Source organism: Ahaetulla prasina, chromosome 14 (genome assembly GCF_028640845.1).
Source record: "Ahaetulla prasina isolate Xishuangbanna chromosome 14, ASM2864084v1, whole genome shotgun sequence".
NCBI classification, from domain to species: Eukaryota; Metazoa; Chordata; class Lepidosauria; order Squamata; family Colubridae; genus Ahaetulla; species Ahaetulla prasina.
The window spans coordinates 6056320-6075030 of NC_080552.1; the positions used below are offsets into that span (position 1 = coordinate 6056320).

At 42.9% G+C, this 18711-nt stretch overlaps 3 protein-coding genes across 5 annotated transcripts in view; 2 read left to right on the plus strand and 1 right to left on the minus strand.

Annotated features, from left to right (window-relative positions):
- Positions 1 to 1278, plus strand: part of MEIOB (meiosis specific with OB-fold) — a 43676-nt gene extending 42398 nt beyond the window's left edge. Inside the window, exon 15 of the mRNA XM_058157462.1 lies at positions 760 to 1278. Coding sequence (XP_058013445.1) covers positions 760 to 867 — 108 coding nt within the window. The 3' untranslated portion in view covers positions 868 to 1278. The remainder of the gene's footprint in view (positions 1 to 759) is intronic.
- Positions 1279 to 1417: 139 nt separating this feature from the next.
- Positions 1418 to 6172, minus strand: FAHD1 (fumarylacetoacetate hydrolase domain containing 1). 2 transcript variants are annotated; one of them, XM_058157465.1, is made up of 2 exons: positions 6041 to 6172; positions 1418 to 3000 (listed from the first exon to the last, which is right to left on the minus strand). In XM_058157465.1, exon 2 carries the CDS (start codon positions 2894 to 2896, stop codon positions 2225 to 2227), a length of 672 nt encoding a protein of 223 aa, XP_058013448.1. In that variant the 5' UTR covers positions 2897 to 3000; positions 6041 to 6172; the 3' UTR covers positions 1418 to 2224. The 2 variants fall into 2 exon arrangements, with proteins under 2 accessions (XP_058013448.1, XP_058013449.1); XM_058157466.1 differs by lacking the exon at positions 6041 to 6172 and adding an exon at positions 5168 to 5326.
- Positions 6173 to 6200: 28 nt separating this feature from the next.
- Positions 6201 to 18711, plus strand: part of HAGH (hydroxyacylglutathione hydrolase) — a 29899-nt gene continuing 17388 nt past the window's right edge. Inside the window, exon 1 of one of the 2 annotated variants that reach the window (XM_058157463.1) lies at positions 6201 to 6361. In XM_058157463.1, the coding sequence (XP_058013446.1) occupies positions 6292 to 6361 (70 nt within the window). In that variant the 5' untranslated portion in view covers positions 6201 to 6291. Of the gene's footprint in view, positions 6362 to 6465; positions 6619 to 18711 lie in introns of those variants that run through there. The other variant, XM_058157464.1, reaches the window with a different exon arrangement.

Genomic DNA, 18711 nt, shown 5'->3' on the forward strand with positions numbered 1-18711 from the left:
TGAATCGCTACAATTATTGTTAATAACATGGTTATCTGGCTTCCTCGTTGACTCTGCTTGTCAGAAGGTCGTAAAAAGAGATCACGTGACCCCGGGACACGGCAACCATCATAAATATGAACCAGTTGCCAAGCGTCCAAATTCTGATCATGTGACCATGGGGATACTGCAACGGTCGTGTGAAAAATGGTCGTAAGTCACTTTTTTCAGTGGTGGTGTAACTTTGAACCATCACTAAACAAACATTTGCAAGTCAAAGACCTTCTGCATGACATCCTAAGTTCTTGGGAAGCATAGGAGAGCCAACATCAGCTGTGATTCCACATTGTTATGAATATAATTACACAGTGATACAGTACTAAAGATACTACTATTTCTCATAACTTGACCAGTCTACTAACATCTCAAAATCTACGATCAGTTCCTCCCACTGAAAAACTTTGATCTGCAAGAAAAAGACATTTCTACAATATTTGGGAACACAGTATCCAAAGGTTTTTCTAAACAGCACAGTAGTACAGAATGTTTACAAGTTACTAAATTCACGTGTGTCACTGCTCAAATATTTTGTCAAGATTCTCTAGCAGTATAGAATTTTAGGAGGTACAGAGGATGCTTCCATGCTTTTCTAATAAATACTATTTATGAAACAGTCTGCATAATGTAAAATGTTCAGCCTGTCAATCCAGAATTTGTAAAAACAGAAAATCTTTAAAAAATTGTTTGTAAAAATGGTGATTTGTACATTTACTTCCCTAGGTTATTTTTTCCACCACAGCACGAACTGGGCTAAGAGTGAAACTGCTTTCTTGCAAGCTAGCAGATCCAGTGGAGGCTTGTCAAAACTTGCCTGAAAAAGGAAAATAACTACATTATGCATCTTTAAAACAATTGGAAGGAATTCTTATTTTATCGTAGCACGGCAAAATGACATCTGTAGAGGAGAATGCAGACTCAATGCAAAGGCTTCTAAAATATACTTTATTAAGATGGCAAGATTTTATCTGGCTTTTGAGAGTTTGTTTCACTTTCCAGTTTAGTTTTCCATTATAATATGGAAAGAATATATGTTTTCAATATTTTTTACAAGCATGTTTAATTTCAAATGACCTCAAAAAGGAAGAACATTCAGGACTTTTTGTAGTGAGAGATGATTCAGTAACTTAGAGTTTCAGCTGGGACAGAAGCATCATCATCATGTGTTGCACAAGCCATGGACTTATTAAGAGTCATGAAGGAGTGTCCTATCTCAGCGCTTCCCCATTTTCCCCCCTTTAAGTGTTCAACAGGAAAATGTATCTATAACCTGTGTTGCAAAAATGCTAACTATATTTTGTATCATAGATAACTGGCAAGTAACATTATGAACTTACTGGAAACAAATAAGAAAGAAAGAAAGAAAAAGACAAGTTTTGGCTTCATTTCAAAGTGCTTTTAAGAATCTCATAATATAAAATACAATTTGCCTCAAAATTCCATCATTGCTTGGTTACGGTTTTAAGGAAGGTAGATTAGAACCATAGGATATAAAGTGTTTTGCAGTCTTAAAAATATATAGGCTTTTTATTTATAGTTACAGGCTGGCCTTTTCCAAACAAGCCAGAAATAGGAAATAGACAACCAATATAGCTCCTGAACTTGAGCTTGCCAAAGGGATACAGCCAGGATATCTTATCTGCAAATCATAACAAAAGGACTCCAGTATTAAGGTCTGTTTATCTGCTTTAAGTAGGCAACTGGTGTATGTTTGTCAGCATATTGCTATATTCTTGCAAATAAAGTCACTGTATCTGGTACACAAGAGATTGTGTGGTGGCACTCTGTGAGAGAGAAGGACGTATCGTTGAAAGCTCTTCTGAAAGATTACTACTTTCCATCTTGGAGGTGGGAGGGTAGGGAAGAAATCTGGCCTTTTGTGTGAGCAACAAACCCTCTTTTTTCTTCCCGAGAAAAGTCTCCAAAGGTGCTTTTTCATCTTCGGAGTGAAACACCTTCAAGGAAAAACCAAGGAAGTCCAGTTGCCTTTTGGAAAAGCACCTTTGGGACAAACCGTGACCGGGAGGACTGAGAATCTCCTTAGATCAGGGATCTCCAACCTTGGCAACTTTAAGACTTGTGGACTTCAACTCCCAGTATTCTGGGAGTTGAAGTCCACAAGTCTTAAAGTTGCCAAGGTTGGAGGCACCTGCCTTAGATGCTTCCAGAGAAAAGGAACTTCCACGCATCAGGGCCGGCTTTTCTGCCGCGCTACCTGAAAGCGTATGCTCAGCAGCCCCTCAATCCCGGCTTCTATTTCATCCTTCTCTTGCACGGCAGAGACTCCTTCGGGGGTTCCCGTTAAGATGATATCTCCTTCTTCCAAGGTGACGATTCCACTGATGTAGCTGATGATGTACGGAATGGTGAAAATCATGCCCGACGTGTTCCCTTCTTGCCGCAACTCTCCATTCACCTTTAGCCAGATCTTCAACCGATGTGGATCTGGGACTTTCTCCTTGGGCACAAAGTCACTCACTGGACAGGAGGTATTGAATCCTTTGGCCAGAGTCCAAGGAAGCCCTTTCTTCTTGCACTCCTCCTGAACATCCCTGGCTGTCATGTCCAGGCAGAGAGCGTAGCCTGCCACGTGACCCATGGCGGCTTCCTGAGGGACGGCCTGGGCTCTCTTCCCAATCACTACGCCCAGCTCCACCTCGTGGTGCAGCTTATCGCAATAGTAAGGCTGGATGATGGGATGGCCTTCCCTGACGTAGGCCGAGGAGGGCTTGAGGAAGAAGAGCGGCTCAGCGGGGAGAGCATTCTTCAGCTCCTTGGCATGGGCTGTGTAGTTCCTCCCCACGCAGAAGATGTTCTTGCCCCATTCCCAGAACTTGCCTATAGGCTTAGAGGAAGCCATGCTGCAGTTATCAGAGCTTCAAAACAGTCAACTCCGCAGGCAGCAGCGGTTGTGTAGCTTTGCAACAATTTCTCCACACAGCTATCTGGATCCTGATTTCCAGTCTGGGGGAAAAAAAAAATTCAATTAATATATAAGGTTTGGGCATTTTCCCTGTACAGCTTCATTTTTTTATTTTATTATTTTATTTCTGCTTAAAAATTCTACACCCAGGTCATATACAGGTAGTCCTCGACTTTCAACGTTCCGTTTGGTGCCCGTTCAAAGTGACACTGAAATTCGAAGTTACGATCGTTGCAGCTTCCCCATGATCACGTGATCAGAATTCAGAGGCTTGGCAACTGACTCACGTTTATGACGGCCGCAGTGTCCCGGGGGTCACGTGATCCCCTTTTGCGACCTTCTGACAAGCAAAGTCAAAGGGGGAAATCCGGATTCACTTAACAACCGGGTTATTAATTTATCAACTGCAGCAATTCACTTAACAATTGTGGCAAGAAAGGTCGTAAAATGAACAAATGTCTCACTTAACAACAGAAGTTTTGGGCTCAATTGTGGTCATAAGTCGAGGACCACCTATCTTTCCTCGTTAAGATTATATAGTGGACAAATTAGAAAAAAAAAGTCAAGCTGACCTACATTAAAAACGAAACAAAAGCAATCAGAATGCCAAAGAATGCACAAAATGAAACGATGCTCTGGGGCGGCACGCTGTGGGTGAAAGAGCACATGGTTTTGGATCCAGAAAGTGTGCTGTTTCTGTGCCAGCATCTGCTCTTTGGAACCCCAACCCCTCCCACTGCCCCAAGATTAAATTTGCCATGACCCTGATGATTCTTCGGGAGCTCTAACAGATTAACAGAACTGGAAGGGACCTTGTAGGTCATCTAGTCCAACACCCTCCCCTGCCCAAACAGGAGACTCTACTTGAAGACTTGGATGTCTTCCTGGCCAGAAGGGGTCAAATTCTTAGCTGGAGCCTGTGAGGTAGGAGGTCGTAGGGTTTTCAAATCTTTTTAGGCTGGGGAACCTGTCTTGGACCCCCGATCAAGAGACAAAGGTCTAATGACAGAAAATGTGCTGTATTCAAAGGTTGGGGTTTTTTGAGGGGGATGGGGGGTTTGATTGATTGTTGCTGTTTTGCCCTTAGCCCCTAATGAAACCCTATCTAGTCCTTGCAAAAGAACTCAGTGGGACACAGTTTAAAAACTCCTCTCCATTCCTTGTCTTTTTGAAACTTAAAGTAATCGCTAAGTCATCCGGAATATGGATGAAATCCAGGTTTCTGCTGATTCACGGTACATCTTATTCAGCAACTGCCTTCTCACATCTGGATTTGCAGAACCACCACCCTAACTGCTGCTTCTAGAAACGAACACTGCTAAAAAGGGGACGGATAATACAGTCATTAAGTGAATCATGGCAGTGGATAATACAATAATATTAACAAAATAATTATCTTTTCTTATTTTTAATTTTTCTGAAAAATAATATTTTGAAGCAAGAGAAAAGCCTCCTTATGCTGGGATTGAACTCTGCTCCTCAAGAGAGCCTGCCTGCATTTGGTCATTGATTAATTATTCTTATTAGTCCAATTTGGACTCAGATTCTCTGGAAAGCCTCCCTATTTCAACATCTATTGAAAACCTCAGCCTGATGTAAAATTGCAGAGGAAAACCTATCTGAAATTTGCAGAGCTTATTACTAAATAAAGGAGGAACTGGGGACTGAGTCCCTGCCCAGGCAAGAGAGCATCTGTGTGGGGATCAACCCCAGCAAGCCTGGCTCCCACACTCGCCTTCTGCTCAGCCAGAGGCTTCATTTCCAGAATAGAATAGAACAGAACAGAATATAGAATAGAATTAAATATAGAATAAAATGTAGAAAATAGAATAGAAAATAGCAAGAGCACTTAGACTTGTATATACCGCTTCACAGTGCTTTTACTGACCTCTCTAAATGGTTGACAGAGTCAGCCTATTGCCCCCCAAACAATCTGGGTCCTCATTTTACCCACCTTGGAAGGATGGAAGGCTGAGTCAACCTTCAGCCTGGTGAGATTTGAACTGCCAAATTGCAGGCAGCCGGCAGGCGGCAGAGGTAGAAATAGCCTGCAGTATTGCACTCTAACCACTGCACCAGTGCGGAAATTAATAGAATAGCAATAGGACTTAGACTTATAAACCGTTTCACAGTGCTTTTACTGCCCCCTCTAAGCGGTTTACAGAGTCAGCCTCTTGCCCCCAACAATCTGGTCCTCATTTTACCCACCTTGGAAGGACAGAAGACTGAGTCAACCTTGAGCCTGGTGGGACTTGAACTGCCGAACTGCAGCTAGAAGTCAGCTGAAGTAGCCTGCAGTAGTGCACTCTAACCACTGTGCCACCTTGGTGACTAGACTAGAACAGAACAGAACAGAACAGAACAGAATAGAATCAGGAATAGAATAGAATAAGAAGAATGAATAAGAATAAAAATAAAAATTAGAATAGAATAGTATAGAATAGAATAGAATAGACTAGACTAGAATAGAATAGAATAGAATAGAATAGAATAGAATAAAAATAAAATAAAATAAGAATAAGAATAGAATAGAATCAGGAATAGAATAGAATTAAGAATAAGAATCAAGAATAGAATAGAATAGAATAATAAGAATAGTCTAGAATAGACTAGAATAGAATAGAATAAGAATAGAATCAGAATAGAATAAAAATAAAATAAAAATAAGAATAAGGAATAGAATAGAATCAGGAATAGAATAGAATTAAGAATAAGAATCAAGAATAGAATAGAATAGAATAATAAGAATAGTCTAGAATAGACTAGACTAGAATAGAATCAGGAATAGAATAGAATAAGAATAGAATCGAATCAGGAATAGAATAGAATAAGAATAAGAATCAGGAATAGAATAGAATAGAATAGAATAGAATAGAATAGAATAGAATAGAATAGAATAGAATAGAATGAAAGAGCTGGACGGAACCTTAGAGGTCTTCTAGTCCAGCCCCTTGCTGAAGCAGGAGAACCTATACCATCTCAGACAAGAGACTGTCTAGTTTCTTCTTAAAAACCTCCAGATGAGGAAGAGGATAATAACAACAACAACAACAATAATAATAATAGTACAGCCCTACGTACCCGGATAAAGAAGGGAGCTGCGCCACCCGCCACTTAACCTTCCCTGCGCGGACCGTCCAGCCGCCCTCGGCTCCCGCACCGCCGCGCAGGCTCTCTTCCTGAGAGGGCGGGCCCCGCAGGCGGCGCGGCCATTGGACGGCGTCGGGGGGCGTGGCGGGGGCGTGGCGGTGCGCCTGCGCCAAGGGAGCGCCCGCCGGAGCGGCTGGGGTCGGGGCGCGCGGGCTTCGGTTGCGGCGCCTCCGCCTCGGACCATGGTCTGCGCGGGCGGCGGGAGGATCGGCCCCGCTCTGCTGCTGCTGCTGTCTGGCCCGCTTCGGAGGGGTACGTGCCGGAGGGCCCCGGGGCCGGGAAGGAGGCTCCTCTCGGGGAGGCCCCGCTGCCCTCCAAGCGGCGTCCCGAGGAGGCTCCGGGCGGAAGAAGGGAGGGAAGGAGCGAGCGGGCCGGGCGAGGGGCGCCTGGACTGGGAAGACGTTGCAGCGGCGGCGGCGGCGGCGCTGGGTCGAAGGTCCTGCGCTCCCCTCTCCGCCTCTCCAGCAGCCCTGGAAGCTCTTCCGCCGAGTTTTCCTGCCTTTTAACAGGTTAAAAGCAAAATAAAATAAAATAAAATAAAATTGGAGGTTAAATTATGAAAATCCCCATTGGGAACTTTCTCCCGGTCCCGCTGTCAGGTTGATGACGCTTCTTCCTTCCTCCATGTATATAGCAAAGGAAGCAGTGATGCCTATTGGGTAAAGCTTTCCTCGCCCCCTCCCCCTCCCCCCCCATAAATGCCCCCAGCTGGACAGCACCCGATTAGGAAAAAAATTTAGTCCGTGGGTGTCACACCAAGGTGGCATCCTTCTTCATGGATCAACTAACAGAATAACAAGAGTTGGAAGGGACCTTGGAGGTCTTCTAGCCCAACCCCGCTGCTCAGGCAGTAAACCCATGAAATGTGCTTGAATATTACTCGCTCTGGTTGGTTGGTTAGGCTGTGGGTTTGAGCTCCGAGCTTGGCAGTTTGGTTGCAAACAGTTTGTCACCATTCGAGGAGACATCATCAGTGCACTTTGAATTGGGCTCATCTGTCAGAACACAGGCCTTCAAATCCCTTTTTATGAGATGCAGAAGAGAAGAGAAAAGAAGAGAAGCTAGTATAGAATAGAGAGTATAGAATAGAATAGAAAATAGAATAGAATAGAGAAGAGAATATAGGAGAGACTACAGACTAGACAAGACAACTATAGTTGAGTTGAGTTGAGTTGAGTTGAATTCTTTATTGCCCAAATGATTGGACACACAAGGAATTTGTCTTGGTGCATATGCTCTCAGTGTACATAAAAGAAAAAATACCTTCATCAAGAATCATAAGGTACAACACTTAATGATAGTCATAGGGAATAAATAAGCAATCAAATCATATTAGGAAACAGTCAATATAAATCGTAAGGATACCAGCAACAAGGTTACAGTCATCCAGTCATAAGTGGGAAGAGATGGGTGATGAAAACGATGAAAAGATTAATAGTAGTGCAGATTTAGTAAATAGTTTGACAGTGTTGATGGAATTATTTGTTTAGCAGAATGATGGCCTTCGGGAAAAAACTGTTCTTGTGTCTAGTTGTTCTGGTGTGCAGTGCTCTATAGCGTCGTTTTGAGGGTAGGAGTTGAAACAGTTTATGTCCAGGATGCGAGGGATCTGTAAATATTTTCACGGCCCTCTTCTTGATTCGTGCAGTATACAGGTCCTCAATGGAAGGCAGGTTGGTAGCAATTATTTTTTCTGCAGTTCTAATTATCCTCTGAAGTCTGTGTCTTTCTTGTTGGGTTGCAGAACCGAACCAGACAATTATAGAGGTGCAAATGACAGACACAATAATTCCTCTGTAGAACTGAATCAGCAGCTCCTTGGGCAGTTTGAGCTTCCTGAGTTGGCACAGAAAGAACATTCTTTGTTGTGCTTTTTGATGACATTTTTGATGTTAGCTGTCCATTTTAGATCTTGCGATATGGTAGAACCTAGAAATTTGAAGGTCTCTACTGTTGATACTGTGTTGTCTAGTATTGTAAGAGATGGTAGTTTGGGAGGGTTTCTCCTGAAGTCCACCACCATTTCTACAGTTTTGAGTGTGTTCAGTTCCAGATTGTTCTGGTCACACCACGACATAATCTCTATGTTTTTTGTTCCCATATCCCTATGCCATGCCAGGCAAATGAAAAAAAGTCTCTTCTTCAAAGCCTCCAGTGATGGAGCACCCACAACTTCTGAAGGGAAACTATACCACGGGTTGGTTGCTCTCCCTTTTAGGAAGTTTCTCCTTAGTTCATTCAACTCACGGCCTGGTTTGTGATTTCTTTTAAAAACATGTTTGCTGCTGATTTTTAAACCTTTTTAGCTTACGTTACAATGAATACCTGGCAGTACAATATTAAAAACCAAATAGGTATTCCGTATTTTTCAGTCAAGAATATAATTTGATTCATTTTAGTCTACAGTCTTTAAACGTGCTGATTGCTCCTAATGCAAAAAAATAATAATAATCCCATTTTGATTGTGCAATAAGGAAGACAAATTTCAGTTTTGGGTTATAAAACTAAGTTCTCAGTCGCAGCTCAGTTTTTAGTCGGTTGCTTATGTGATTTGCAAAAACATGTCACCCTTTTGACGAGGTAAAGAGACATGCACACAAAGTTCAAAACCTTGAACCATTGACAGATTTTCACAAAATGCATTGGGTTCCCAGCCTGCATGTTAGTGATCTAAGTTTTGAAGATTTAAAGAGCATGATTTCAACTAAAGTTTGCCTATTTCTCGTAATTATTCTGCGCTGTTGGGTGCAATGACTTTCTTTTGATGCTAAAACCCAAAAGATGCTATTTGTGAGGAAAAAGCGGTTGCTTAGAAGGTGGTCAGGTTGCAAATGTTGATTTAAGTTTAGGTTCCAGTTCCATTTGATCACTTTTCCAGGCTATAGACCAAATTTACTGTACATGGGCTTAGATGGGAATATTAATCGCAGAATTCTCAGGAACAGTTCTGAGAGTTATGGTGCTAAAAACATCAGGAGACCATCGAGTTGACTTCAGCTCCTGATGACATAAAATAATAGAACATAGACAAACAGAGTTGGGAGGGAGCTTGGAGGTCTTCTAGTCCAACCCTCTGCTCAAATAGGAAGCCCTATGCCCTATAGCCATTTCATAAAATCATAGACTCAGAGGGCTGGAAGGGACCTTGGAGGTCTTCTAGTCCAATCTCCTGCTCAGGCAGGAAGCCCTATACTCTGTAGTCATTTCATAACATCATAGACTCATAGGGCTGGAAGGGACCTTGGAGGTCTTCTAGTCCAATCCCCTGCTCAGGCAGGAAGCCCTATACTCTGTAGTCATTTCATAACATCATAGACTCAGAGGGCTGGAAGGGACCTTGGAGGTCTTCTAGTCCAATCCCTGCTCAAGCAGGAAGTCCTATACTGTGTAGCCATTTCATAAAAGCATAGACTCATAGTTGGAAGGGACCTTGGAGGTCTTCTAGTCCAATCTCCTGCTCAAGTAGGAAGCCCTACCCCAGGGGTGTCCAAAGCAAAGCTGGCTGAGGAATTCTGGGAGTTGAAGTCCAGAAGTCTTAAAGTTGCCAAGTTTGGACATCCCTGCCCTACACCCTATAGCCATTTCATAACATCATAGTCTCATAGGACTGGAAGGGATCTTGGAGGTCTTCTAGTCCAACCCCCTGCCTAAGGCAGGTGTCCTTATTCTATCCTGGTCGAATGGCTGTCTAGTCTCCTCACTATTCTCACTGTCTCCTTAGTTCTAGGATGGATCTCAAATGATCTTCCCCCTGTTACTTCTTGTCTTGCCCTCTTCTCTGTGACAGCCCCTCAAGTACAGGAAGTACTTATCCTGTCATTCCTAGTCTTTCCCTTTGTTAGAGTAGTAGACACACCTAGGTCCCTCCATTGTTCATTGAATGGTTTAGCCTCCAGTCCCCTGGTCATCTTCGTTGCTCTTCTCTGCCTTTTGTACAGTCTCAATGTCTTTTCTGTCTGCATGGTGACCAGAGTATTCCAAGGGTGGTCTCACCAGTGAAATAAAAAGCTGAACAATCACTTCATGTGACCTTGGAGACTGTCCTTCTGTTGATGCAAGCGAGGACCGCATTAGCTTTTTTGGCAGCTGCAGAGCACTGCTGGCTCCTACTTAAGTGGTGATCTATAGCGATTGCCTCTCACTGTTGCATCGTCTATGTGTCTAACTGTGCATTTGGTTTTTCTGATCACTCCTCTGCTCACAAGAAAATACCTTATGCCACCAGACATGAAATTCTGGGTTTAGAAAATTTAGAACTACGCCGCCTTCTGTATGACCTAAGCATAGCTCATAAAATTATCTGCTACAATGTCCTTCCTGTTGAAGACTACTGTATCTATCATGGGTGATATGCAGAGTGTCTTTTGCCCTTAGCTAATTCATTTGATTGCTGGATCCCCAGCGTTAAATCTGTTGCCATCAGCCGTATGATCAACCTAACCAACAAGCCTTTTTTTCCCCTTCCTGTCGAAGACTACTTCAGCTTCAATTGCAACAATACACGAGCACACAATAGATTTAAGCTTAATATGAACCGCTCCAATCTTGATTGCAGAAAATATGACTTCAGAAACAGAGTTGTTAATACTTGGAATGCACTACCTGACTCTGTGGTCTCTTCTCAAAATCCCAAAAGCTTCAACTTACTGCAATGCTCTCTACATGGGGCTGCCCTTGAGGTGCACCCGGAGGCTACAGTTAGTCCAGAATGCGGCTGCGCGAGTGGTAATGGGAGCCACTCGTGGCTCCCACGTAACACCACTACTCCGTAGCCTGCACTGGCTTCCTGTGGTTTTTCGGGTGCACTTCAAGATTTTGGTTACCACCTTCAAAGCGCTCCATGGCTTAGGACCCGGGTACTTACGAGACCGCCTGCTGTTACCCTATGCCTCCCATCGACCCGTACGCTCTCACAGAGAGGGTCTCCTCAGGGTGCCGTCTGCCAAACAGTGTCGGCTGGCGGCCCCCAGGAGTAGGGCCTTCTCTGTGGGAACATCGATGCTCTGGAATGAACTTCCCCCTGGCCTACGTCAAGTGCCTGATCTTCGGACCTTCCGTCGTGAGCTAAAAACACACCTACTTATTCAAGCGGGACTGGCATAATAGTGTTAAATTTTAATTCGGGGTTTTATTAATATTTCTAAAATTTTAAAACTAAATTTTTAATTATCAGCCTTTTTGTAATTTGCTATGTTTTAAATGTTTTAATTGTATATATTTCGTGTTTTATCTTTGCCTGTACACCGCCCTGAGTCCTTTGGGAGAAGGGCGGTATAAAAATTTAATAAATAAAATAAAAATAAATAAAATAAACCAAAAACTATCTACTATTGACCTCACCCCATTCCTAAGAGGTCTGTAAGGGGTGTGCATAAGAGCACAAGCGTGCCTACCGTTCCTGTCCCAATGTTCCCTTTAATTGTATACAATTTGTATAGTTTTTTTTTTATACTTATGCTTATATATATGCTTATATATCGTATAGCTATTTCATGCTTATGCTTACATATACTGTTGTGACAAAATAAATAAATAAATAAATAAAAATAAATTAAGCCGGTGAGAAAAAAGGACCGGTTTCCAAGGACAATAGATTCTGCAGCCAAGGGCAGTAGAATAAACAGAATATTCTATTATTATTCTGTCCTTAGCTACAGAATCTATAGTCCTTGGAAACCGGTCCTTTTCTCACCATCCTGTTGGTTAGGTTGATGGCAGCAGATTTAACGCTGGGAATCCAGTAACCAAATGGATTAGCTGTTTTGCAGGAGAGGTGCCCAACATAGGTATGGGGTATTGAGGGGGGCTAGAACCAAATCGTTAGTTTCCTATCTGCTAATGGCATATTTTCTAATTCACTCCCGCCCTCTTTTTTTTCCCGAACAAGAGAAGGGTTTGACATCTGCAAGAGGGTATGGTGTGGCCATATGACAGACCAATATAGATAGTCCTCTCTTAACGACACTGAGTGGCACTCCATCACTAAAAGTTTTTAGAGATTCTCCATCATCCAGGTCACGGTTGTCCCAAAGGTGTTTGTTCAGAAGGCAACTTGATTTTCTTGTGTTTTTTTTCTTTTGAAGACATTTCGCTTCTTATCCAAGAAGCTTCTTCAGCTCTGACAGGCTGGTGGGGAATGGAAGGATTTCTATCCCTTGCAGACAGCTGGTCATTTGCATCCTTTTAGAGCAGGGGTCTCCAACCTTGATCCCTTTAAGACAGCGGTTCTCAACCTGTGGGTCGGGACCCCGTTGGGGGTCGAATGACGATTTGCCAGGGGTCGCCGAAAACCATCAGAAATATGGGAAGTTTACTTGCGAGTCGAAGAATCGCGCTCCAATGGTTGACCCCACAAGCCAGCTGCAGGCTCTTCAAATCACTAGCCGAATTCGGCTTCAGGCGCGATGAATTAAAAAAGAGAGAAATCTTTGCTCTGATGTCTCCCTCTCAAGCCAGCTGCAATCACTCCCAATCGCTAGCCTAATCTGGCTTCAGGCGCGATAAACTTAATAGGGGAGGAGTCTCTGCTTTAATGCCTCCGTCCTCAAGGCAATCGCAAGCAGTTCAGATCGCTAGCCAATACGGCTTCAGGCGCGATAAATTCAAAATGAAAATAATTTTACGGTCGGGGTCGCCACATCGTGGGGAATTGTATTAAAGGGGTTGCAGCACTATAAAGGTTGAGAACCACTGCTTTAAGACTTGTGGACTTCAACTCCCAGCAAAGCCGGCTGAGGAACTCTGGGAGTTGAAGTCCACAAGTTTTAAAGGGACCAAGGTTGCAGACCCCTATTTTAGAGGGTCCTTGAAGCACTTGGAGGTTTATCTGTGTCCTCAGGGTCACCTGAGTTAGTGCTCCTGGTTCCTGTAGTCTGCAATTTTTCCCCCTCTGGAAATCCATTCCTACTCCCATTCCAAGGGCATTCATCCCAAATTGTAAAGATAAAAGTCCATAGAGATTCTGAGTCATCCAGGTCATGGTTGTCCCAAAGGTGCTTTTTTCAGGAGGCAACTGGATTTCCTTGTTTTTTCTTTGGAAGACATCTCTCTTCTCATCCAAGAAGCTCCTTCAGTTCTGACAGGATAGCGTCAGGATAATCCTTCCATTCCCCACTATCCTGTCAGAACTGAAGAAGCTTCTTAGATTGGAACTGAAACGTCTTCCAAAGAAAAAAAACAAGAAAGTCCAGTTGCCTTCTGAAAAAGCACTTTTGGGACACTCCCATCACTAAGCAGTTCCAGCAATCCCAGTGTTGTTGCTGTTGTTATTAGAAGAATCCCATACAATTGTAGCATCCTGCTGTCAAATAGTGAAAAACACCATTTTTAACCTCCCACCGGCTTCCCCATTGTCAGAAGCTGGCTGTGAAGGTTGCAGACAGGTGATCTTGTGACTGAGGGCACTGGGGGCTACCTGTATAACAGAGCCATGGTGGTACAGTGGTTAGAAGGCAGTATAGCAGGTTAACTCACTGCTCACTCCAGGAGTTCGATCCTGACTGGCTCAAGGTCGACTCAGCCTTTCATCCTTCCGAGGTGGGTAAAATGAGGACCCAGATTGTTGGGGGCAACATGCTGATTCTGTAAACCGCTTAGAGACGGCTGTGAAGCCTTGTGAAGCGGTATATAAGTCTAAGTGCTATTTTCCTCCCTTCCTTCCTTCCTTCCTTCCTTCCTTCCTTTCTTCCTTCCTTCCTTCCTTCCTTCCTTCCTCAGTGGTTAAAATGCTATATTGCAGGCTAATGCTGTCGACTGCCAGGAATTTGAAACTGACCAGCTCAAGGTTGACTCAGCCTTCCATCCTTCCGAGGTCGGTAAAATGAGGACCCAGGTTGTTGGGGGCAATAGGCTGACTCTGTAAACCACTTAGAGGGGGCTGTGAAGCCTTGTGAAGCGGTATATAAGTGCTATTTTCCTTCCTTCCTTCCTTCCTTCCTTCCTTCCTTCCTTCCTTCCTTCCTTCCTTCCTTTTACAGTGGTTAAAATGCTATATTGTAGGCTAATGATGCCAGGAGTTTGATACTGACCAGCTCAGGGTCGACTCAGCCTTCCATTCCTCCAAGGTTCGTAAAAAGAGGACCCAGATTGTTGGGGGCAAGAGGCTGACTCTGTAAACCGCTTAGAGGGGTCTGTAAAAGCACTGTGAAGCGGTATACAAGTCTAAGAGCTATTGCTCTTTCTTAGGGAGCTTTGCCATTTAAGGACAGGTGAAAGGAATTTGCCCAAACCTCAAGAACAGAAAAGATTGACAGAGTTGGAAAGGAGGTCTTCTAGTCCAACCCCCTGCTGCAGCAAGAGACCCTATACCATTTCAGGAAAAGTGACTGTCCAACCTCTTCTTGAAAGCCTCCAATGATGGAGCATCCACAACTTCCAAAGGCAATTAAATTGTTCTCACCGTCAGGAAATTTCTCCTTATTTCTAGGTTGCTTCTCTCCTTGATTAGTGTCCATCCATGGCTTCTTATCTTGCCCTCTGGTGCTTTGGAGAATAGGTTGACCCTTTCTTCTTTGTGAGGGTCAACCTAGTCAACTTCAATAAACCTTCCTTTGAAGGTTTATTAAGACAGGCCTATGCTGTGATGACAAGAGTCTTCTTTGACCTTCACTCTCCCATCACCTGTCGAGGAGAATTGCACTTCCAGCCTTTCCAGTTTGATCACTAATTGTGTTGTAAATGTTGTACCTTGATGAAGGTATCTTTTCTTTTATGTACACTGAGAGCATATGCACCAAGACAAATTCCTTGTGTGTCCAATCACACTTGGCCAATAAAGAATTCTATTCTATTCTATTCTATTCTATTCTATTCTATTCTATTCTATTCTATTCTATTCTATTCTATTCTATAAGTGGTGACTCTTATGACTCAGGGAGCTTCTAATTTGCTTTCCTCCCCTTCTTCTTCTTCTTTTTTTTGTAATTTTTTTTTATTTTTTACAACAAACAAACATAAAAGCCTCTTCAATCCAGTTACAGTGTGTCGGTGGGGTGGTTACACATTTCTTGTACAATTTCAAGATAAGCAACTCTTTCATTCATCTATTCTTACATTGTCCAACTCTCTTACTCAGTCAGCTTTTAATTAAAACAATGGCTATAACATTTCATACTCTCATTTCATGTTAATTTCCCCGAATTAATATTTTGTCTAATAACATTGTTCATTTCATCCTCCCAGATTAATTGAGTTCAATTACTTCTCTTGATAACAACCTTTTTAAAAAAAAATTTCTAACATATCCTTCCTTCTAACCATTGATAAAATAAATCCCATATTTTATAATATTGCTTATCTTCTTGTTCCTCTAATTTCAAATGTCAATGTACTCATTTCTGCACATTCCATCATCTTCCTAATGATTTCATCTTGCAAAGGTAATTTCTCCACTTCTGTATTGCTACTATGCTGCATTGGTGATCTGGACATTGCCTAGGCCAGTGTTTCTCAACCTTGGCCCCTTCAAGACGTGTGAACTTCAAAATCCCAGAATTCTCGCTGGGGAATTCTGGGAGTTGAAATCCGCTCCTCTTAAAGGGGCCAAGGTTGAGAAACACTGGCCTAGGCACAGCTGTTCTTGGATTTTGATGCACAGAGCATTACCGTGTTTCCCTGAAAATAAGACCCTGTCTTAATATTTTTTTGAACCCTGAAATAAGCGCTTGGCCTTATTGCCTTGTGCTCAAAAGCCCGATTGGGCTTATTATCAGGGGATGTCTTATTTTGGGGGAAACCGGGTAGAAACTGAGCGATAATTTTTCTTTTGCTTATCCCTTTCTGTATTGGACAAATGACATTTGGCAAAATCCAAATTAATCATCTGACTTGAGCCACTTTCCTCTTCTTCCAAAAGGGAAGTGACATTAAAACATACATTAAAAACCAGTCCCTAACTTTGCTTGCTTTTTCTCTGTTGGCTATTGTTCTCTCTCTCTCCCTCCATCTCTCTCTCTCTCTCTCTCTCTCTCTCTCTCTCTCTCTCTCTTTTATTGTGGTTGCTACAGATTTTTTTGCAGGCAGATTTTTCTTAGAATCCTTAGAAAACTTTGGCGGCTCTCAGAGGTACTGGGTGAATCTCCTTCTCTTTGACAGCAATGCAGGACAGCAACCCCCTAACCCAGAGGCAAATCATTCACAGAGAATGCAATCTTGAAATAAAAAATAAATAAATAAAGCTGCAAAGCGAATTCAGGGAGCCTGTTTCGCTTCTAAGTTTCTTTCGAAAGGAATTTTTATTTTAAAATCACCCTAACTGTAATTTCTCAAACCACGGCACTTTTTCTATTTTCACGCAGAATGCCTATATGCGCCTGAAGATAGGTAGTCCTCGACTTACAAACCGCAATTGAGCCCAACATTTATGTTGTTAAGTAAGATGTTTGTTAAGGGAGTTCCCCCCCCCCCATTTTACAACCTTTCTTGCCACAGTTGTGAAGGTGTTAAGCTAGTAATACCGTTGTTAAAGAGAATCCAGCTGCCCCATTGACTTTGCTGGTCAAAAGGCAATGACCCTGGCGCTCTGCAACCATCATAAATATCTTTTAAACAAGTTTTATTGGTTTTTTTAAATTTCCCCTCCCTACACACATACATAATTTATATTGAGTATTGGCCATATCATATCTTATACAATTTAATATATTCAAATATATTTTACTTAGTTACCATTTTTTTCAGAATATTATTTTTTCAGAATTTTTATCCATATCCTAATATTTCCTTGCGCATTTCACTAAGTCACATCTTCGTTCGCCCTCAAGTTCTAATTTCTCCATTTTTATTAATATTCATTCTCTTTCATTCTTTTTTGAACTGTTTCCATTTTTATTCAAATATATTCGGGGTTGCTTTTCATCCATTTCATCTTTTCCTTTTTACAGCAATCGTTTCTTCTCCTTCTCACTCCTCTTCCTCCCTCCTTTCATCCTCCCTCCTTTCTTCTCTCCTCTCCTGCTCCTTCTCTACTTCCCCTTCCTTTCTCCCCCTTCTCCCTATCTGACCTTCTCTCCTACTCTTGTTTCCCCTACCTTTCCTCCTCTCCTCTCCTCTCCCCTTTCTTCTTTCTCTCTCCCTCCTTCTCCTGCAACTGTCATAAATATGAGTCAGTGTGCCCACTGTTGGTCACGTGGCCGTGGGGACGCTTGCAAAAATCGTTAAGTGTAAAAAACGGTCATAAGTCATACTTTTTTTCCAGTGATGTTGTAACTTTGAACAATCGCTCAATGAACTGTTGTAAGTCGAGAACTTCTTGCATTTCAAAAAAAAAAAAAAAAGGAAAGACTGCCAGAAAAGAGAGAAGCATAAGGGGTTCTTTCCTGACTTTTTTCCCCCTGCTTTTCGTTTTGTTTTTCTCAGCCGGGCTTGTTTTCCAAGCCTTGTGAAGTTTTGGGCTGGTGCCTCCAAACAACACCTGAGGAGGTGTCACCCAAAAACAACCACCAGAGTTGGGAATCTTGTCTCACCCCGCCCGTCTCCGTTCCCTTGGGAGCGCGAAGGAGACGGGCGGAGGCCAGCTGGCCATGCTAACCAGCCGGATTGTCAAGCATAGTGATGGAATCATTTTCCCCACCTGCTTGAACCCAGAACTGGCTGGAGAAAAAAAAAATATCGGAGACTTGCAAGCCAAGGAACAGCAGTGGGAGTTCGCGGGCTTTTAAGGCAATCCGTAAGTTCTCCCTCATCTTTTAATAGGCTGTGCCAGTTAAGCCTTTCCTCCAAATGACCAGCTTTAGAAAATACTTTCCTAAATTTCGGTTCCTGGTAGCTGGGACTGCGAATGCTTACTTGTTATTACTTACAAGGAACTTTGTTTTTCTACTGGTTTTTAATTGTGCTTTTGATAACGCCCGGTTCCCAGGCTCTGTTGCAGGACACTGGAGTCTTTGGCCCCTTGGAAAAGGAACTTACTTCCCGATTCTGTTGAGGAAGAGGAACTGGAGGTTGGAGCTCTGGAGAGAGCCAGGCAGAAGAAGAGAGACATTTTTTTTAAACTCTAGCATTTTGAGATAATGTTTGAAAGCAGATGCCTCCTTAATTCACCTGGAGCATAAAAAGAGGGAGGGGATGTTTACAGATTAACAGAGTTGGAAGGACCTTGTAGGTCATCTAGGGACTTGGACGAGTTGGAAGGGACCTTGTAGGTCATCTAGGACTTGGAAGACTTGGAAGGGACCTTGTAGGTCATCTAGGACTTGGAAGACTTGGAAGGGACCTTGTAGGTCATCTAGGACTTGGAAGACTTGGAAGGGACCTTGTAGGTCATCTAGGGACTTGGAAGAGTTGAAAGGGACCTTGTAGGTCATCTAGGACTTGGAAGACTTGGAAGGGACCTTGGTAGGTCATCTAGGGACTTGGAAGACTTGGAAGGGACCTTGTAGGTCATCTAGGACTTGGAAGAGTTGGAAGGGACCTTGTAGGTCATCTAGGACTTGGAAGACTTGGAAGGGACCTTGTAGGTCATCTAGGACTTGGAAGAGTTGAAAGGGACCTTGTAGGTCATCTAGGGACTTGGAAGAGTTGAAAGGGACCTTGTAGGTCATCTAGGACTTGGAAGACTTGGAAGGGACCTTGTAGGTCATCTAGGACTTGGAAGACTTGGAAGG